This window comes from Stomoxys calcitrans, chromosome 2, assembly GCF_963082655.1.
Source record: "Stomoxys calcitrans chromosome 2, idStoCalc2.1, whole genome shotgun sequence".
Classification (NCBI taxonomy): Eukaryota; Metazoa; Arthropoda; class Insecta; order Diptera; family Muscidae; genus Stomoxys; species Stomoxys calcitrans.
Window position 1 is genome coordinate 36,963,859 of NC_081553.1, and position 18,209 is coordinate 36,982,067.

Here is an 18,209-nt window from a genome sequence, read left to right on the forward strand (position 1 = left end):
GAAGTTGAAAGTCAGAACAGAATTCCTTGTGGCAAATTTCAGTCAAATCGGATGAAAATTGAGTTGTCTAGGGGTTCAAGCTATTGAAACTGGGGTTCGGTTTATATGGGGGCTATATCCAAATATTAAACCATGTGGCCCATTTGCAATCATCAACGACCTACATAATACAATAATAAGTATCAGTGCAAAAGTTCAAACTGATATTTTCATTCGTTCAAACGCTATCGATATTTCGATAGACGGGTGGACGGACATGGTTAGATCGACTTTGAATAGCAAGACGATATTAAATATTTAATTTTATTATATATCGGTTCAGATTAATATTGCGAGGTGTTAAAAACGGAATGCTAGATTAGTATACCCCCTATGGTGGTGGATATAGAAATTGTACAGCTATTGGAGTTCATAGAGACAGTTTTCATAATAATTGGGCCCTATGGAGGCTCAAGCTGTTAAATCGGAATATCGGTTCATATATGAGCTTAGGTCATAGGTCAAACCATCGTGAAAAAATTCAGCAAAATGGAATAACAATGGTGCTATCTAACATGGAGGCTCAAGAACTGTAATCGGTTTATTTGGGAACTATATCTAAACATGAGACGATTTGGCCCATTTATTATTCCAATGACCTATATCTCGATATAGCCCCATTATAGACCGATCCGCCGATTTAGGGTCTTAGGCCCATAAAAGCCACATTTATTACCCGATTTTGTTGAAATTTGGGACAATGACTTGTGTTAGGCCACTCGATATCCTTCTTCAATTTGAAGGACCAGATCGGTCCAGATTTGGATATAGCTGTCTTATAGACCGATCTCTCGATTTAAGGATTTGAGCTCATAAAAGGCGCATTTACTGTCCGATGTCGCCGAAATTTGGGACAGTGAGTTAAGTTAGGCCCTTGATACTTTTCTTCAATTTGGCTCAGATCGGTCCAGATTTGGATATAGCTGCCATATAGATCGATCTTTCGATTTAAGATTTGGGTGCCATAAAAGGCGCATTTATTGTCCGATTTTGCCGAAATTTGGGACAGTGAGTTGTGTTAGGCCTATCTTCAATTTGGCCCAGATCGGTCCAGGTTTGGATATTGCTGCCATATAGACCGATATCTTGATTTAAAGTCATGGTCCCATAAAAGGGGAATTTATAATCAAATTTCGCTGAAATTTGACAAAGTGGCTAATGTACGGCTTTTCGACATCCCTATCGTTTAGGGTTCAGATCGGTTTATTTTTAGATATAGCTACACAATTGAACAATGACTTGTACTTATTAGTTTTTGGTCCAAATCGGAACATATATCGATAAGCTGCTATGGGGCATAAGATATGCATTTTTCACCGGATTTTGGTGAAAGGTGGTTTACATATGTACCCAAGGCGGTGGGTATCCAAACACCTTTTTACTTGTTTTTAGATGATATTTTTCTCGGCAAGAAATTTAATTAATATGGCTACACTGCTCTTAACTGATATAATAATAATTTGACTGTGACGATGTAACAAGATCATTGATAAGTTTTATCCTCATTCTCTCTCTCTCTCTCTCTCTCACCCTCACCATGTTCCACCATTCCATCTTTTCAAGTGTTTTAGCGGCAAAATTGTAATCACAAAGTTAATCTCTTATCACCGAGCATGCTTTGCCTCATTATCTAGCACTCTCTCAATCATCCATCAACAAGAACTGGACAAATATGGTTTTATTATGAATGTCCTTTCTATGCTTCTACTTCTCCGTGGGTAGTCAACATAATGTTGGCCTTGTTTATGATGCGATTGTGATAACAACAAACCGGAAAGATCTATGAAGGCTCTTCGTCATACTCTTGTCGTCTAAGATGCTTGTGTTAAGATTGCAACTCCAACAAATTGCAAGGCTTAAAGAAGAATGGAAAAAAGAGCAGTAGCCTGCTGTGTTCTTGTTTTATGCATTCAGCCACTACTTACCTACTCAATGGTCTGATCTACATTGAGGGAAGTTGTGAAAACATGACCCGGATTTGGTTTTGTTTATCCTTTGGATTTTTGCAAATTTTTATTTCTCAATGATTTTTTGCCATAGATATGTAGCACTTGTTAATCCTGTTAGAGAGGCTTGTGGTTTATTTATAATTTCTTGTCTACTTGAAGAATCTCACAAGCTTGTTATGGTATTTCCGCCTTCTTAATTATCCTTGTTAAACCTTTTCCAGTCTCTCTCCTACAACCTGTCATCGTGTCTAGGGTGAATATGTTCCGGTCGGGGTTTTATTGCACTTCTGCCTAATCATAAGGTGCTGATTTAAATTTGTAATCTCTAATTTGGTTGAGTTTTTACTAAGGTTATTTTATTTTGGACTGTATATGATTTTTTTTATATGCTTACAATCCAATTCTCTCCAAACTTGGCTTGATGTTGGAAGACGCAACGGAATATCAGATGGAAAATGTCAGCTAAAGTGAATAAGAATTTCAATATCTGAGTAAGAATTTACAAGGGCTTAAGAGTCAACACATTTTTTATACCCACCACCAAAGGATGGGGGTATATTTTGGACCCATAAAAGGCGCACTTATTGTCCGATGTCGTCGAAATTTAGGACAGTGAGTCGTAATAGACCCTTTAATATCCCTTTTCAATTTGGCCCAGATCGGTCCAGATTTGAATATAGCTGCCATATAGACCGGTCTCTCGATTTAAGGTGTTGGCCCCATAAAAGGCGCATTTATTGTCCGATGTCGTCGAAATTTGGGACCGTAAGCTGTGTTAGGTCCCTCAACATCTTTCTGCAATATGGCACAGATGGGTCCAGATTTGGATATAATTGCCATATAGTCCGATCGCTCGACTTAAGATTTTGGGACCATTAAAGGTACATTTATTGTCCGAGTTGCGTTAGTCTCTCCGACAACTTTCTGCAATTTGGCCCAGATCGGTCCAGATTTGGATATAGCTGCCATATAGCCCGATCTCTCGAGTTAAGGTTTTGGGTCCATAAAATGTGCATTTATTGTCCGATTTTTTCAAAACTTGGGACAGTGAGTTGTGTTAGGCCCTTCGAGAGCTTTCTTCAATTTGGCCCAGATCGGTTCAGATTTGGATGTAGCTGCCATATAGACCGATCTCTCGATTTAAAGTCTTGGCCTCATAAAAGGCACATTTATAATCCAATTTCGCTGAAATTTGACATAGTGGCTAATGTTAGGCTTTTCGACATCCGTGTGATATATGGTTCAGATCGGTTTATATTTGGATATGGCTACCAAAAAGACCAATATTTTGTTCTACAAAACTGAACAATGACTTGTACTTATTAGACCACTCAATATCCGTATCGAATTTGGTCCAAATTGGACCACATTTCGATATAGCTGTTATGGAGGCATAAATTATGAATTTTTCACCAGATTATGACGAAAGGTGCATGTATACCCGAGGTGGTGGGTATCCAAAGTTCGATTCGTCCGAACTTAACGCCTTTTTACTTGTCATAGATGTAAGAGTTTGAGCCCCCGGTAAAAATAGGGTACTACATTTGATGATATCCGAAGAGCGGTCCTACCCCTTACCCCAATTTCCAATAATGCCAGGTCTCGGAGATGGGTGTACGGATTTAAGCGATATTTGTATGCTACCTATTGGTACATAAAAAAGCACTAAATTGATATAAAACTTTGGGGTCAAATAACATGGGGGGATGCCCCATCCCGAAACCCACCCGAATGGACATGTATAGCGATTGGGACTATATGGGTGTCAAATGAAAGGTATTTAAGAGTAGAGTACGAACTTGGCATAAAAATGACGGGAGAAGTCCCCCACCCACAAAAACCCCACCCAACAGGACACTTGTACCGCTTTGGCCAATATGGATTTCAAATGGAAGGTACTTAAAAGTAGAGTACAAATCTCACATAAAAAATTATTCCAGTGTCTGAGGGCCTTCCCATCGCCTAAAACTCACCAGCAGAACATATTTACCAATTGCGACAATGTGGGTGGCAAATGAAAGGTGTTTGTTTGGAAGTTAAATATGATTTGCAAATTGCAAATTTTTTCCATGAACATTCCACTAAGGAACAGGGGCAAACTACTCATATATCAATGAGTGTAGCCTGATTCAAATTTTAGGATCAATGATGAGGAATCTCCTTTTTATAGCCGAGTTCGAACGGCGTGCCGCAGTGCGACATCTTTTGGGAGAGAAGTTTTTACATGGCATAATTCCTCAGAAATGTTGCCAGCATTAGGAGGGGAAAACCACCACTGAAAATTGTCTCTGATGATCTCGCCAGGATTTGAATCCAGGGGTTCAGCGTCACAGGCGGACAAGCTTACCTCTGCGCTACGGAGGTTAAATACGAATATGGTATTAACAACTGGGTCTAAGTACTTAGGAGACCGCCCCAGGACCAAAACCACACCAAAAATAACGTCCAAAATCAAAAGTGGACCGATTGGGAATATATGGGACTCAAATGAAAGGTTTTTGGGAGTAGATTATTAATATGATATTTAAAATTGGGTCCAAGTACCTAGAGAGCCGTCCCAAGCCCAAAGCCGCAAAAAAGACCGCACAAAGTGGACCGATCGGGTCAATATTGGACCTAAATTAAAGGTTTTCGGGAGTAGAATAAGAATATGGTGTCAAAATTTGGATCCAAGTACGTCGCCCCAAGAGTACAGCTCAAAATAAAAAGTGGACCGATCGAGACAATATAGGACTTCAAAGAAAGGTATTCGGGAGTAGAGTATAAATATGATACCAAAAGTTGGATCCAAGTATCTAGGGAGTCGTCCCAAGCCCAAAAGTAGAGTCCAAAATTAAAAGTAGACCGATCGGGACAATATGGGACTCAAATGAAAGATATTCGGGAATAGAATACGAATATGATGTTTAAAATGGGGTCCAAGTACCTAGGGAGCTGTCCCAAGCCCAAAGCCGCCCAAAAGAGCCGCCAAAAATCAAAGTGGACCGATCGGGACAATATTGGACCTATATGAAACGTTTTCGGGAGTAGAATATGAATATGGTGTCAAAAATTGATCGATATACCGAGGCCGTCGCCCCAAGAGTACCGCCCAAAATAGAAAGTGGACCGATCGAGACAATATAGGACTCCAAAGAAAGGTATTCGGGAGTAGAGTGTAAATATGCTACCAAAAGTTGGATCCAAGTACTTAGGGAGCCGTCCCAAGCCCAAAAGTAGCGTCCAAAATTAAAAGTGGACCGATCGGGGCAATATTGGACCTATATGAAACGTTTTCGGGAGTAGAATATGAATATGGTGTCAAAAATTGGATCTTAATATCCAGGGCGTCGCCCCAACAGTACCGCCCAAAATAGAAAGTGGACAGATAGAGACAATATAGTACTCCGAAGAAAGTTATTCGGGAGTAGAGTATTAATATGATATTTAAAATTGGGTCCAAGTGCCTAGAGACCCGTCCCAAGCCCAAAACCGCAAAAAAAGACCGCACAAAATCAAAGTAAACCGATCGGGACAACATGGAACTCAAATGAAAGCTATTCAGGAGTAGAATACGAATATGATGTCAAAAATTGAATCCAAGAAGGGCTTCGCCCCAAAGCCAAAGTCGCACCAAAAGTGAAACCCAAAATCAAAAGTGGACCGACCGGGACAATATGGTACTCCAATGGAAGGTGTTCGAGAGTAGATTACGAATATGATTATCGAATATTAAAAATTGGGTGCAATTACCAAGGGGGTCGCCTTAAAACCCAAACCGTTCCAAGTGGCATATAAGAGATCATGATAATATGGGACTCAAATAAAAGGTATTATACCCCCTCAAAACACGTCCCAAAATATGAAAATTTGTCAATCATGGCTATATGGGGAGTTGTGCTGCCATGTAAGAAACAATACTACTGAAGCTATAACCTCTAATGGTTCCAGAGTGAAAACGGTAAATACGAAATATCATTTATTGCTCTGAAAAATGGGGGAAACTTTTTTGAAATAATAAAACTTTTTCTCCCATACCAATTCAATCCAATCAATGGAAGACCTAAAAGAACGATATTCATATATCTATCTTTCCGCTCAAATAATGATAAGGAAAGAAAGAGCTTTTAAAAAGTAAGAAAGAAAGAAAAATCAGACCTAAGCCATTCACTCAGAACAAAGGCTAAAAAGGTAATAGGAGAAAGTATCCTTCTCTTCATGTAAAATGCTGAAGCTGATTATCCTTCTGTAATTGTTGGTAAATCCTTTCGCACTTTAACTGATTCCCATAAAAAATAGTTTCAAAAATTTGTTGGCACAGTTCTTCTGGATTCTTTCTCACAAATTGCAATTCGAAACTTGAGAATTTTTTTGGGCCTAAGTCCAAGAGAAGTTGCAAAGTCTTAATGACATCTGCTGCAATTGCTCCAATATTCATTGTCAGAATCTTGGGAATATTGCTCTTTCTGTTTAAGATATGGAAAAAATGAGCAAAACTTTGGAAACATCTGTAAAAATCAATCTTTTTCGTCTGTCCATCTTATCAAGGCAATGCATGGCGAAGACCTATAAAAATCTTGCAAAGCAATTTTTTCTCACAAATTGCTGTGGTGCAAGATTTACAACAAGATTTTTGTTATTTTTTCTCTCTCCCTTTTCGCAACAAGAAACCTCAATTCAAGAAAAAAAAAAAAAAAAACAACAAAACCCCAGATGCCAAGTAACCAATCAGCATAGCTTTCAGGCGATTACCACAATTCCACCACGCTGAAACTGAGGCCAACATTGGCCATTGGTTTTCAGTGGAGAAGTGGCAATAAAACCAAAAGAAATGGAAAGGGGGTACCTAAAACAGCACGTGCTGGCTGGCCAACGATGCTTGGTGGAGACCACAAATGCTGTGATGAGAAAGAAAAAAATTCCAATACATTAAAGGGCCAAAACACAAGCCCATGCACACACAAGGATATACCGAAGGATGGACGGACGATGGGCCACAATAACACAGGCACACCAATACAAGCATTAAGATTTTGAAGTGCCACCACCATGGGAGTGTGAATTTATTGCTGCTACAGGCCATAGGAATGCAAAGGAAAGCAATAGTCGTCTTACCTGTGTTTTATACCTGCTGCTGTGGTAGATTGAATTCACCACAGCCAGCAGAGCTATAAATACCGCCAACAGGACTCTGTTTAAGACAGAAACTCATTTGAGTTGCAAGGAATAAGTAGCTAAGAGCAAAGGCTTTCAAAAAAAATAAAGAGAGAACTCCAAACGTGTTTAAATTTCGTTCGTTCGTTTCGTCTAAACTCGTCCTTAAAAATGTCTACCAACGAGGTGTATCGTTACTACTACAAAACCTCTGAGGATTTACAAACCTTCAAGGGTACTCCCAGTGAGCCCTATTTTAATCCCATGGCTGCCTACAATCCCACTCCCATGCAGCAGACTCATCTGCCCCAGCACTTTAACAATGTTTTGGTTGCCAACGCGGGCAATTATATGGGAGCCCCAGGATATTTGGCCTTTGAACAAGCCTCCTCGGATGGTTGGCTGACCTCATCACCTGCCTCACATCGTTCGGAAAGTCCTGAGTTTGTGGATCTCAGTGTTATCTATGGCCAAGGCAGTTTGGTGCAACATCATCAGCAGCAGCAACATCAAGCAGCCATATCATATCCCCTGGTGAATGCCGAACAGATTTTACCCATGCAGCAGCAGCCACAACAACAATTATCACCTATGGCTGAGGAATCTACTGTTACAGCAAACGCCTCGAGTACCCCGCTGATGGGCTCCTCCAATGTGGGAACCTGCAAAACCGCCAAAGCTCCCAGTAAACCCAAAAGAACTTACAATCGGAAACCCAAAATTCAAAACTCCAATGTAACAGCAGTGCCCGCACCCATCATGGTAAACGACTCAGCACCCGCCACTGCAGCATACCCCGATGATTTCCAACAATTTGTGGATTTTGAACATGGAGGCCTATTTGAGGATAGTGTGGATGATGATGATAATATCATGTTCTTTGGCAATGATGGTAACAGTTCCTCCCAAGAAGATTTCGATGCCAGTGGCAACTTTGACTTCAACGACCATGAATGTGAAGACGACTCCGCGAGTTCGGGACCCCATGAAACTGACACACCAGTTGAGGGCCAAGTTGGAGGTAAAAGACGTCGCGGCAAACAAATTTCCCCTGTGGTAAAGCGTAAACGTCGTTTGGCCGCCAATGCCCGTGAACGTCGCCGCATGCAGAATCTCAACCAAGCATTTGATCGTTTACGTCAATATTTACCCTGCCTGGGCAATGATCGCCAATTGTCCAAACATGAGACTCTACAAATGGCCCAGACTTATATCGCCGCTCTGGGTGATCTGCTGCGTTAAGTGATTTGCCAAACTTCAACAGAGTGGATTCCCCTTGCCTTTTGTGAAAAACCGAGTTGAGCTCGTGCCAAAGTTTGTACCTTTTAATGAAAAAAAAACCAATCGCCTGCCTCATATAACATTTGCTGTACATAGAGAAAAAGAAAGCGAGAGAGAGAGAAATGTTTGTTTATAGTAAATTTAATTTAGTTGTTGTAAATTAATTTTATTTTTTAAGTATTTTTTTATTACATTTCGTATTTAAACGCCGGAAGACATTATTAGAGTTATAAGTTTTAGGTTTTGTAAAAATTATTGAGAAAAAATAGTCCAAATATATTTTTTATGAATTTTTAAACGAAATTTGTTTGAGGTGTTTTTTTTTAATGATAGAGACGTGTAGACGCATGAGTTAATGGCACATCACCCAATGGTGTACATTAGGCCGGGTCGATTTTTTTTAAATCGTATAGCAAGAACGTATACAATTCTAAGAAGTTTCTCCAAAGCTCCTATATATAACTTTCATCCGATATGAAATTTTTAGGATCTAGTAGCCATCATTTTGGACCGATCTTAACCGGTCTTTGCACAGGACTTTCTATATAATGTCCCAACATGTGTGCATAATTTTATCAAAGTCGGTTAAGTTTAAGGTATAGCTCCCATAAATATCTTTCATCGATATGGCCTTTTAAGGCTGTATTAGCCACAATTTCGTAAATATCGTTCTAGGATGATCGTTGGAAGTCAAAACATAACACTGCATGCAAAATTTCAGCCAAATCGTACTAAAATTGCGGCTTCCAGGGGCTTAAGAAGTAAAATCGGGAGATCGGTTTATATGGGAGCTATATCAGGTTATTGACAGATTTGGACCATACTAAACACAGTTGTTGGAAGTCAAAACAGAACACCGCATGCAAAATTTCAGTCAAATCGGATAAAAATTGCGGCTTCCAGGGGCCCAAGAAGTCAGATCGGGAGATTGCTTTATATGGGAGCTATAGACGGTTCCCGACCGATTTGGTCCATACTTGACACAGTTGTTGGAAGTCAAAACAGAACACCACATGCAAAATGTCAGCCAAATTGGACAAAAAAATTGCGGCTTCCAGGGGCTCAGGAAGTCAAATCGCGAGATCGGTTTATATGAGAGCTATATCAAGTTCTTGAACGATTTGAACCGTACTTGATACAGTTAATGGAAATCACAATATAACACTATGTACAAAATTTCAGCCAAATCGGACAACAATTGTGGCTTCGAGGGGCTCAAGAAGTCATATCGGGAGATCGGTTTATATGGGAGCTATATCAAGTTCTTGATCGATTCGAACCGCACCTGGCACAGTTGTTGGAAGTCATAACAGAACACCACGTGTAAAATTTCAGCCAAATCGGACAAAAATTGCGGCTTTCACGGGCTCAATAAGTCAAATCGGGGGATCGGTTTATATGGGAGCTATATCCAAATCTGAACCAATATGGCCCATTTGCAATACCCAACGTCCTACATCAGTTTTAAGTATCTGTGCAAAATTTCAAGTGGCTAGCTTTACGCGATCGACCGCTATCGTTATTTCGACGGACGGAAAGAGTCGACTCAGAAAGTCGGGACGATCAACAAGTAAAAAGGTGTTAAGTTCGGCCGGCCCGAACTTTGGATACCCACCACCTCTGGTATATATGTAAACCACCTTTCGTCAAAATCCGGTGAAAAATGCATACCTTATGCCCCATAGAAGCTATATCGAAATATGTTCCTATTTGGACCAAATTCTAATAAGTAAATACAAGTCACTTCGGAATACCGAATGCTAATAAGTACATATTCTCAATCTCTAAAAATAGACATGTACCCGTTAAGGGGAAAAATGGTGTCAAAAAAGAGATTAGGAGTTACGTAGGAATCTGATAAAGCTGGAATGGTGAAGTACCTGGTTTATCTCCCACCCGAAAGAGTTATAAATGGATATATCGGTCCTTCGGGACAAATCAGTTCTTTAACAATAGACCTTTCTGCACAACGCGATGTTATTATACCCTCCGCCATAGAATGGGGGTGTACGTATTTCGTCATTCTGTTTGTAACACCTCGGAACATGCGTCTGAGACCCCATAAAGTATGTATATTCTTGATCGTTATGTAATTAAGGTCGATCTAGCCATGTTGGTCCGTCTGTCTGTCGAAAGGACGCTAACTTTCGAAGGAGTAAAGCCAGCCGCTTGAAATTTTGCACAAATACTTCTGATTAGTGTAGGTCAGTTGGGATTGTAAATGGGCCAAATTGGTCCATGTTTTGATATAGCTGCCATATTAACCGATCTTGGGTCTTGACTTCTTGAGCCTCTAGAGGGCGCAATTCTCGTTCGATTTGACTGAAATTTTACACGTAGTGTTTTGGTATCACTTCCAACAACTGCGCTAAACATGGTTCAAATCGGTCCATGTTTTGACATAGCTGTCATATAAACCGATCTTGGGTCTTGACTTCCTGAGCTTCTAGAGAGCGCCATTCTCATCCGATTTGGCTGAAATTTAGCATGAGGTGTTTTGTTATGACTTCCAAGAACTGAGCCAAGAATGATTCAAATCGGTTCATAATCTGGTATAGCTGTCACATAAACCGATCTTGAATCTTGACTTCTTGATACGATATGGGTGAAATTTTGCATGAGTTGTTTTGTTATGACTTTCAATAACTGTGCTAAGTATGGCGTAAATAGGTATGGAACCTGATGTAGCTGCCATATAAACTGATCTGAGATCTTGACTTCTTGAGCCTCTAGAGAGCGCAATTCTCATACGTGTTTAATATGGTCTGAATCGATCAATAGCTTGATACAGCTCCCATATAAACCTACAAGGCCCGATTCTTATCCGAATGAACTGAAATATTACACAATGACTTCTACAATGTTCAGCATTTATTTATGGTACGAATCGGACTATAACTTGATATAGCTCCAGTTGCATAACAGTTCTTATTCAATATTCTTTGTTTGCCTAAAAAGAGATACCTTTTATTTGTGTCCTAGCCTATCTATCCTGGTCGGGCCTTCATATATTATTTTTAATTCCTTTTTTTGGGTAGGATAGAGGAAGGGGGAATGCCCTCTGACATATTCTTTCATAACTCAACTCTTCTCTTTGGGACTTAAGATCCATTATTGAAATCAGTTCAACAAATATAGTAGTAATATAGTCGGCGTTGACAAATTTTTTCAACGGCTTGTGACTCTGTAATTGCATTCTTTCTTCTGTCAGTTATCAGCTGTTACTTTTACCTTGCTCTAGAAAAAAAGTGCGCGAAATTTTGTTTACATTTGTTTGTTTGGCGTCAATTTTAATATGGGTACCACATGTATTGAAAGAAATTCATTTAACAAACCGAATCAACGCTTATGATATGCACCTTAAACGCAATGAATTCGATCCGTTTTTAAAACGAATCATAACTGGAGATGAAAAATGGATCGTTTACAACAACGTTAGTCGAAAACGATCATGGTCCAAGCATGGTGAACCAGCTCAAACCACTTCAAAGGCTGATATCCACCAAAAGAAGGTTATGCTGTCTGTTTGGTGGGATTGGAAGGGTGTGGTATATTTTGAGCTGCTTCCAAGGAACCAAACGATTAATTCGGATGTTTACTGTCAACAATTGGACAAATTGAATACAGCCATCAAGGAGAAGCGACCAGAATTGGTCAATCGTAAAGGTGTCATATTCCACCAGGACAACGCTAGACAGCACACATCTTTGGTCACTCGCCAAAAACTGAGTGAGCTTGGCTGGGAACTTTTAGTGCATCCACCATATAGCCCTGACCTTGCACCATGAGACTACCATTTATTTCGATCTTTGCAGACCTCCTTAAATGGTAAAACTTTCGGCAATGATGAGGCTATAAAATCGCACTTGGTTCAGTTTTTTGCAGATAAAGGCCAGAAGTTCTATGAGCGTGGAATACTAAATTTGCCAGGAAGATGGCAAAAGGTTATCGAACAAAATGGCAATTATATATTTGATTAAAGTTCATTCTAAGTTTTATTAAAAATGCTTTTACTTTCTTTTAAAAAATCAGCAATTACTTTTTAGGCAACCCAATAGAATTTGGCATAATTCTTATATGTAATTTGTTTCCCATTAAAGCCTAATTTTAAATTTTCAATTAAATTTGTGTATTTGAATCAAAAACCAAGCCATATAATTTCAATGTTTCTTCTATAGCAGGTGTCTGCACTAGGTAACCTCCACCGCTAACATCATCTCAAATCATTTAACTTAAATGAAGACATTAAAAATTAAACATTTTAGGAGTAAATTATAGGAGTGAACGAATTAAATTCACGGTTTATGATAGCCTTTTATGAACAGCAACTCCTCCCACTATACAACGTTTAAAATGTTTTTTTCCAATTCTACACGGAATCCTGTGATCAAAGTTAATTATGAGAATTTCCTTTATTATTGTTTTATTTGATCTCTTGATATTGTGCCAATACGTGATTAAGAATATCAACGCTCAATAATCGAGATGAATTAAATCCAGAAGAGCTTTAAGGTATTATGTCCGTTTGGGGTTAAATAAACAAAACAACGCCCACATAATAGTTCCAAAAAAACAAACAAACTTAAATAATGGGGAGCCAAAGAAAAAAAGTCAAAACTCAGGTCAAAAAAACAAAATGATGCCCTACTGTCAGTATTTAAGCCACAAACTTGTAGAAATTTTAGTTAGACCTGTAAAAAGGACTTTAAGGATTTTGTAATTGTATGAGTGTTGGCAGATGCATTGCTTGATTCTGCAACGGAAATGCTTATCTATCTTGTTTCCTTTACGTTTATATGCTCTACTAATGTGAATACTAGTAGCACCGTAAGAGATCCATCTATTTTTTGACCCCCGCTTGCAGCTGCAATTGTAGGGCACAATTTTGTGGGGGATTTATGATTAAACATGAACTGAGCAATTCTCAAACAAGCACGACACTGATGTCAAATTAATCCCCTTAACACATAAAAAACAGCCACACATCTTTAAAGGATGACCCAACAACAACCAACCAACAAGAACAACGCTCACAACACTCACAACACTTTGATCGGTGTTTTCGATTACCAACATATCGGACAAATTGGATTTAGGCTGCCGTCGACAAGATATTCCTGCTGAAGTGGCTCTTTTTTGCCAGTTTATGTGCCGTTTTTGCTGCCGTACGCTATCTGCGATCAATATATTGTAGACGTTGTTGGGGCGAGGTACAGTGGCTTGAAGCGCAAGCTAAGAGTGAGTTTTTGGTTAGATATGTTGAAATACTGAGATGTTACAGAAAGTGTAGACTAGCACTTTCTAATAGGAAGGGGCGTTAAAACTTTCTCAAAAGCAAGGGTACTAAGATTACCTTATCCCCAAAAACAAGGGAACAAAAACTAGTCCTTCCCAAAGGAAAGGGTACAAGCACTGCCCTGCCCTAGTACCTGAAAGGTACTAAAACTACTCTTTCTTGAAGAAAATTAAACAACACTCTGTTGAAGGAATGAGTACTGAAAATACTTTTTTTTCATGAAAGGGCTATCGAAAATACCCTTTCCTGGGGTACTAAAACTACCCTTTCTTGAAAGAAAGGGGTCTAAATCTATCCTTTCTTGAAGGAAAGGGTACTAAAACAAGCCTCTTTTGAAGGAAAAGGTACTAAAACTTCCCCTTTTGAAGAAAAGGGTACTAAAACTACACTTTCTTGAAGGAGGGGTACTAAGATTACACTTTATTAAAAGAAAGGGTACCAAAGCTACCATTTTCTTGAAGGTAAGGGGTGTAAAACTACATCCCTTAGAAATGGTACTAAAACTAACCTTTCTTGACGAATATTAAGAGTTCCCTTTCTTGAAGGAAAGGGTACAAAAGCTACCCTATCTTGAAGGAAAGTGTTCAAAAACTACTCTTTCTTGAAGAAAGGATACTGAAACTATCCATTTTCGTAGGAAATGGTACTAAAACTACCCTTTTTGGACGAAAGGGTACTACAACTACCCTTTATTTAAGGAAAGGGTACTCAAACTATTCCTGCTTGAAGGAAAGTGTACTAAAACTACCGTTTCTTCAAGAAATGAAAGAAACTAAAACCACCCTTTCTTGAAGCATAGTAAAAATATCCTTCTTGAAGGAAAGGGTACTAAAACTACATATTCTTGAAGGAAAGTGTTCCAAAACTACCCTTTCTTGAAGAAAGGGTACCAAAACTAAAACTTGGAAAGGGTACTAAAACTAACCTTTCTTGAAGGATAAACTAGCATTTTTTAAGGAAACTTAAACTACACTTTCTTGAAGGTAAGGGTACTAAAACAACCCTTTATTGAAGGAAAGGGTACCAAAATTACCCTTTCTTGAAAGCAAGGGTACTAAAACTACCATTTCTTGAAGTAAATGTTACTTAAACTACCCTTTCTTGAAGGAGAGGGTACTACAATTACCCTTTCTTGAAGAGAATGGTACTTAAACTACCATTTCTTGAAAGAAAGTGCAATAAACTACCCTTCATTAATCTGAAGGGTACTAAAACTACCTATTATTGAAGTAAAGGATGCTTAAACTACCTTTATTTAGGAAAGGGTATTTAACCTGCCTTTATTTAAGGAAAGTGTATTGAATCAACCCTTTCTTCAAGTATTGAAACTACTCTTTCTTGAAGGAAAGGATACTTAAACTACCCTTTCTTATGGGAAAGGGCACTTAAACTACCCTTTCTTGTGGGAAAGGGTACTAAAACTACCCTTTCTTAATGGAAAAGCTATTAAACTGGCCTTTATTGAAAGAAAGGGTACTAAACTACCATTTCTTAAAGGTACTAAACTGCCCTTTATTGAAAGAAAGGGTACTAAACTACCCTTTATTGCAAGAAAGGGTACTAAAACTGCACTTTCTTGAAGGAAAGGGTACTAAAACCCTTTCTTGAATGAAAGGGTATTAAAACTACACTTTTTGAAGGCAACCAAAACTACCCTTTCTTGAGGGTTAGGGCACTAAAACTACCCTTACTGAAGGAAAGGGTACCAAAACTACCCTTTCTTGAAGAATAGGGTACTAAAACTACCCTTTCTTAAAGAAAAAGGTACTAAACTGCCCTTTATTGAAAGAAAGGGTACTAAACTACCCTCTATTGAAAGAAAGGGTACTAAAACTACACTTTCTTGAAGGAAAGAGTACAAAAACTAACTTTTCTTTAAGGAAAGAGTACTAAAACTAAAATTGGTATTGAAAAGGGTATTGAAACTACCCTTTCTTGAAGGAAAGGGTACTAAAATTACACTTTATTGAAGAGCAGGGTTCTTTAAATATTCAAAAAAGGAAAGGATACTAAAAATAACCTTTCTTGAAGGAAAGGATACTAAGCTTTTCTTGAAGGAAAGTGTCCTAAAAGTAGCGTTCTTGAATGAAAGGGTACTTCAACTACTCTTTCTTCAAGGAAATGGTACAAAAAATACAATTTCTTAAAGGAAAGGGTACCATGACTACCCTTCCTTGATGGAAAGTGTACTAAAACTACCCTTTCTTGAAGAGAAGGGTACTAAAACTACCCTTTCTGGAATGAAAGGGTGCTAAAACTATTCTTTCTTGAAGGGAACGGTACTAAAAATACCCTATACTGAAAGAAAGTGTAATAAACTAACTTTTATTGAAGGAAAGGGTGCTAAAGCTACACTTAATTCAAGGAAAGGGTATAGAAACTACCTTCAGTGAAGGAAAGAACGGTACTGAAACTACCCTTTCTTGAAAGAAAGGATATTAAAACTACGCTTTATTGGATGTAGGTATTAAAACCATCCTTTCATGAAGGAAATGTTGTTTTATCTAACATTACTTGCAGTAATGGGTATATTGTTCTGATAGTAAAGGGTATTTAAACTACCCTTTTGTAAGGGAAATGGTATTAAAATCATGAAATGGTGTTAAAACTACCCTTCAGTTTTATTTAATTAATGACATGGTCCTTCTGGCTCATTGTGCTTATTTCCCAAAAAAATCGTTTTAACCCACTGTGCCTCAAACAGTTCTCAGCCAAAGGCAAACAGTTATGAATGAAATAAATGCAAGAGGACATGAATCCCATAGTAATACCAGGATAATGTTAACAAAATAAAAAAAAACACATTTCCAAGAGACTTATCCCCTGTGGATGATCTCCTGCAACATCACATCAGACGCATACACGAAGAACTGCACTAATCGAATTTAACACATTTATTGATCGCGTTAAGTTTAGGTCAATACAACGAACGTCTGACCATAGAGGACAAGAAAGCCTTAACAGTCAGCAACACCGTTTTAAGTTGCTGTCTAAGATGCCCCCAAAATTTGAAGGTGGCAGACAAAAAGATAAATAAAAGGAAACGGAGGATCTTCCATTCAATACAGCAAAATGGAAAACAAACAAACGAATGGACAGAACATTTAACTTAATTTGTGCAAGGAAAGGGCATCGCTATCATCAGAGCAACACTTGATGTGTAATTATTGGCACACACAAGCGGTACGAGACGGTAGATGAATGCCTCCATCAATGGGTCAACCGTAAACGCAACCGAAAAGCTTCTTAAGGCCACCACCTTCCACTTTTTTTTTGGTTTTTTCGCGAATGAGGAGGTTGCTGTCTGAGTTGTCGGTTTGTGCTCTTATTGAAGGACGGGTATGACGGCTTATTTGTTTTTACGATGGGATTTTCGGCTAATCTCAGTTGAAGAGTTTTATGGGATTTTTGCTTTTTTGTGTTGTTTCGTTTGGTATTGTTTGGGTGTGTTGTCTTAAATTGATCACGAAGCGCCAAATCGATCACCTTTGCTAATAATAAAGTGATCATGTCTAACAGAGACGCTAATAAAAAAAAACTTGATGATGTTCGCCAGTGTTAAAATAATCAGGCGACAATGTGTCCACATATAATACACTACAAGAAATTTTTGGGAAAAGTTTAAAAAATACACCAGAATTATAGAATGAACAAGAAATCCCGGCTGTATTTTTTAATCCCCAACCGGCCACGTCCATAAGAAGCGGGAGGGGTGAGCGGCTACTCCACCTCATCTTAAAAATGCCTTAACAGAGATGGAGCGGGTCGCTTTCCTCCTTCACGAATCTTTTGTTGCCTGTGGACCAAAATTTGCACAAATAAAGAAGAACATTGGCAAAAAGAGCAAAAACTTACAATGCGGTTAGTAATAACCCAAATAGTTGTCCAGATCCTATAATGGTGGCCCCATTTTACAGTTATGATGCATATAGCTCGAAAAGATCGATAACCTAGGGCTATACGCGGGTCATTCCCAGCCTCAAAGATCAGGTACAGTTTCTGGGCGGCAAAATACAAACTAAAAATGCCTTTCCGCGTATAGGTCAATAGCGTGAATAATGCTGCTAAGATTAAAACGTTTCTCTAAAGAAACAAATTCCAATCAGAAAAAATGGTAAACATGTTGTCGGAGAGCTGAATTCACAAAATATTTTTAAACCCTTCATACACAAAAGTGCAAATCTGTGGCACCAAAGATCTATACAGCTATAAGCCTTGCATCCTGTCTACGTAGAACCATGGAGAGTATAGTTGACATTACCATAAAGAGTGGGACACCTTGCGAATTACTCAGATACAAACACCATGCATACGTCAATGTAGGGTAATTGCTGGATACTGCCCATGAACAAGATAGAAGAATCCTTCAACTCTAATCTGTCTAAAAATGGCAGCTGTGCCCTTCGACGGCCGCTCTCCCATCGTTTTCATTGAGCCTGGCATCAAAGTAAATGTAAATTATTACGGGGAAAACATTTTGGAATCTGCTATTGAGCCGTAGGCAAGCAAAT

At 38.7% G+C, this 18,209-nt stretch overlaps 1 protein-coding gene across 1 annotated transcript; it reads left to right on the forward strand.

The window, feature by feature from the left end:
* Window positions 1–7,225: 7,225 nt before the first annotated feature.
* Window positions 7,226–8,478, forward strand: LOC106089318 (protein atonal). The gene has a single exon (XM_013255137.2). The coding sequence runs from the start codon at window positions 7,293–7,295 to the stop codon at window positions 8,361–8,363; it is 1,071 nt and encodes a 356-aa protein (XP_013110591.2). The 5' UTR covers window positions 7,226–7,292; the 3' UTR covers window positions 8,364–8,478.
* The last annotated feature ends 9,731 nt before the right edge of the window (window positions 8,479–18,209 follow it).

Coding starts and splice junctions, on each gene's coding strand:
- LOC106089318 (XM_013255137.2), top strand. CDS start 7,293: ATGTCTACCAACGAGGTGTATCGTTACTACTACAAAACCTCTGAGGAT.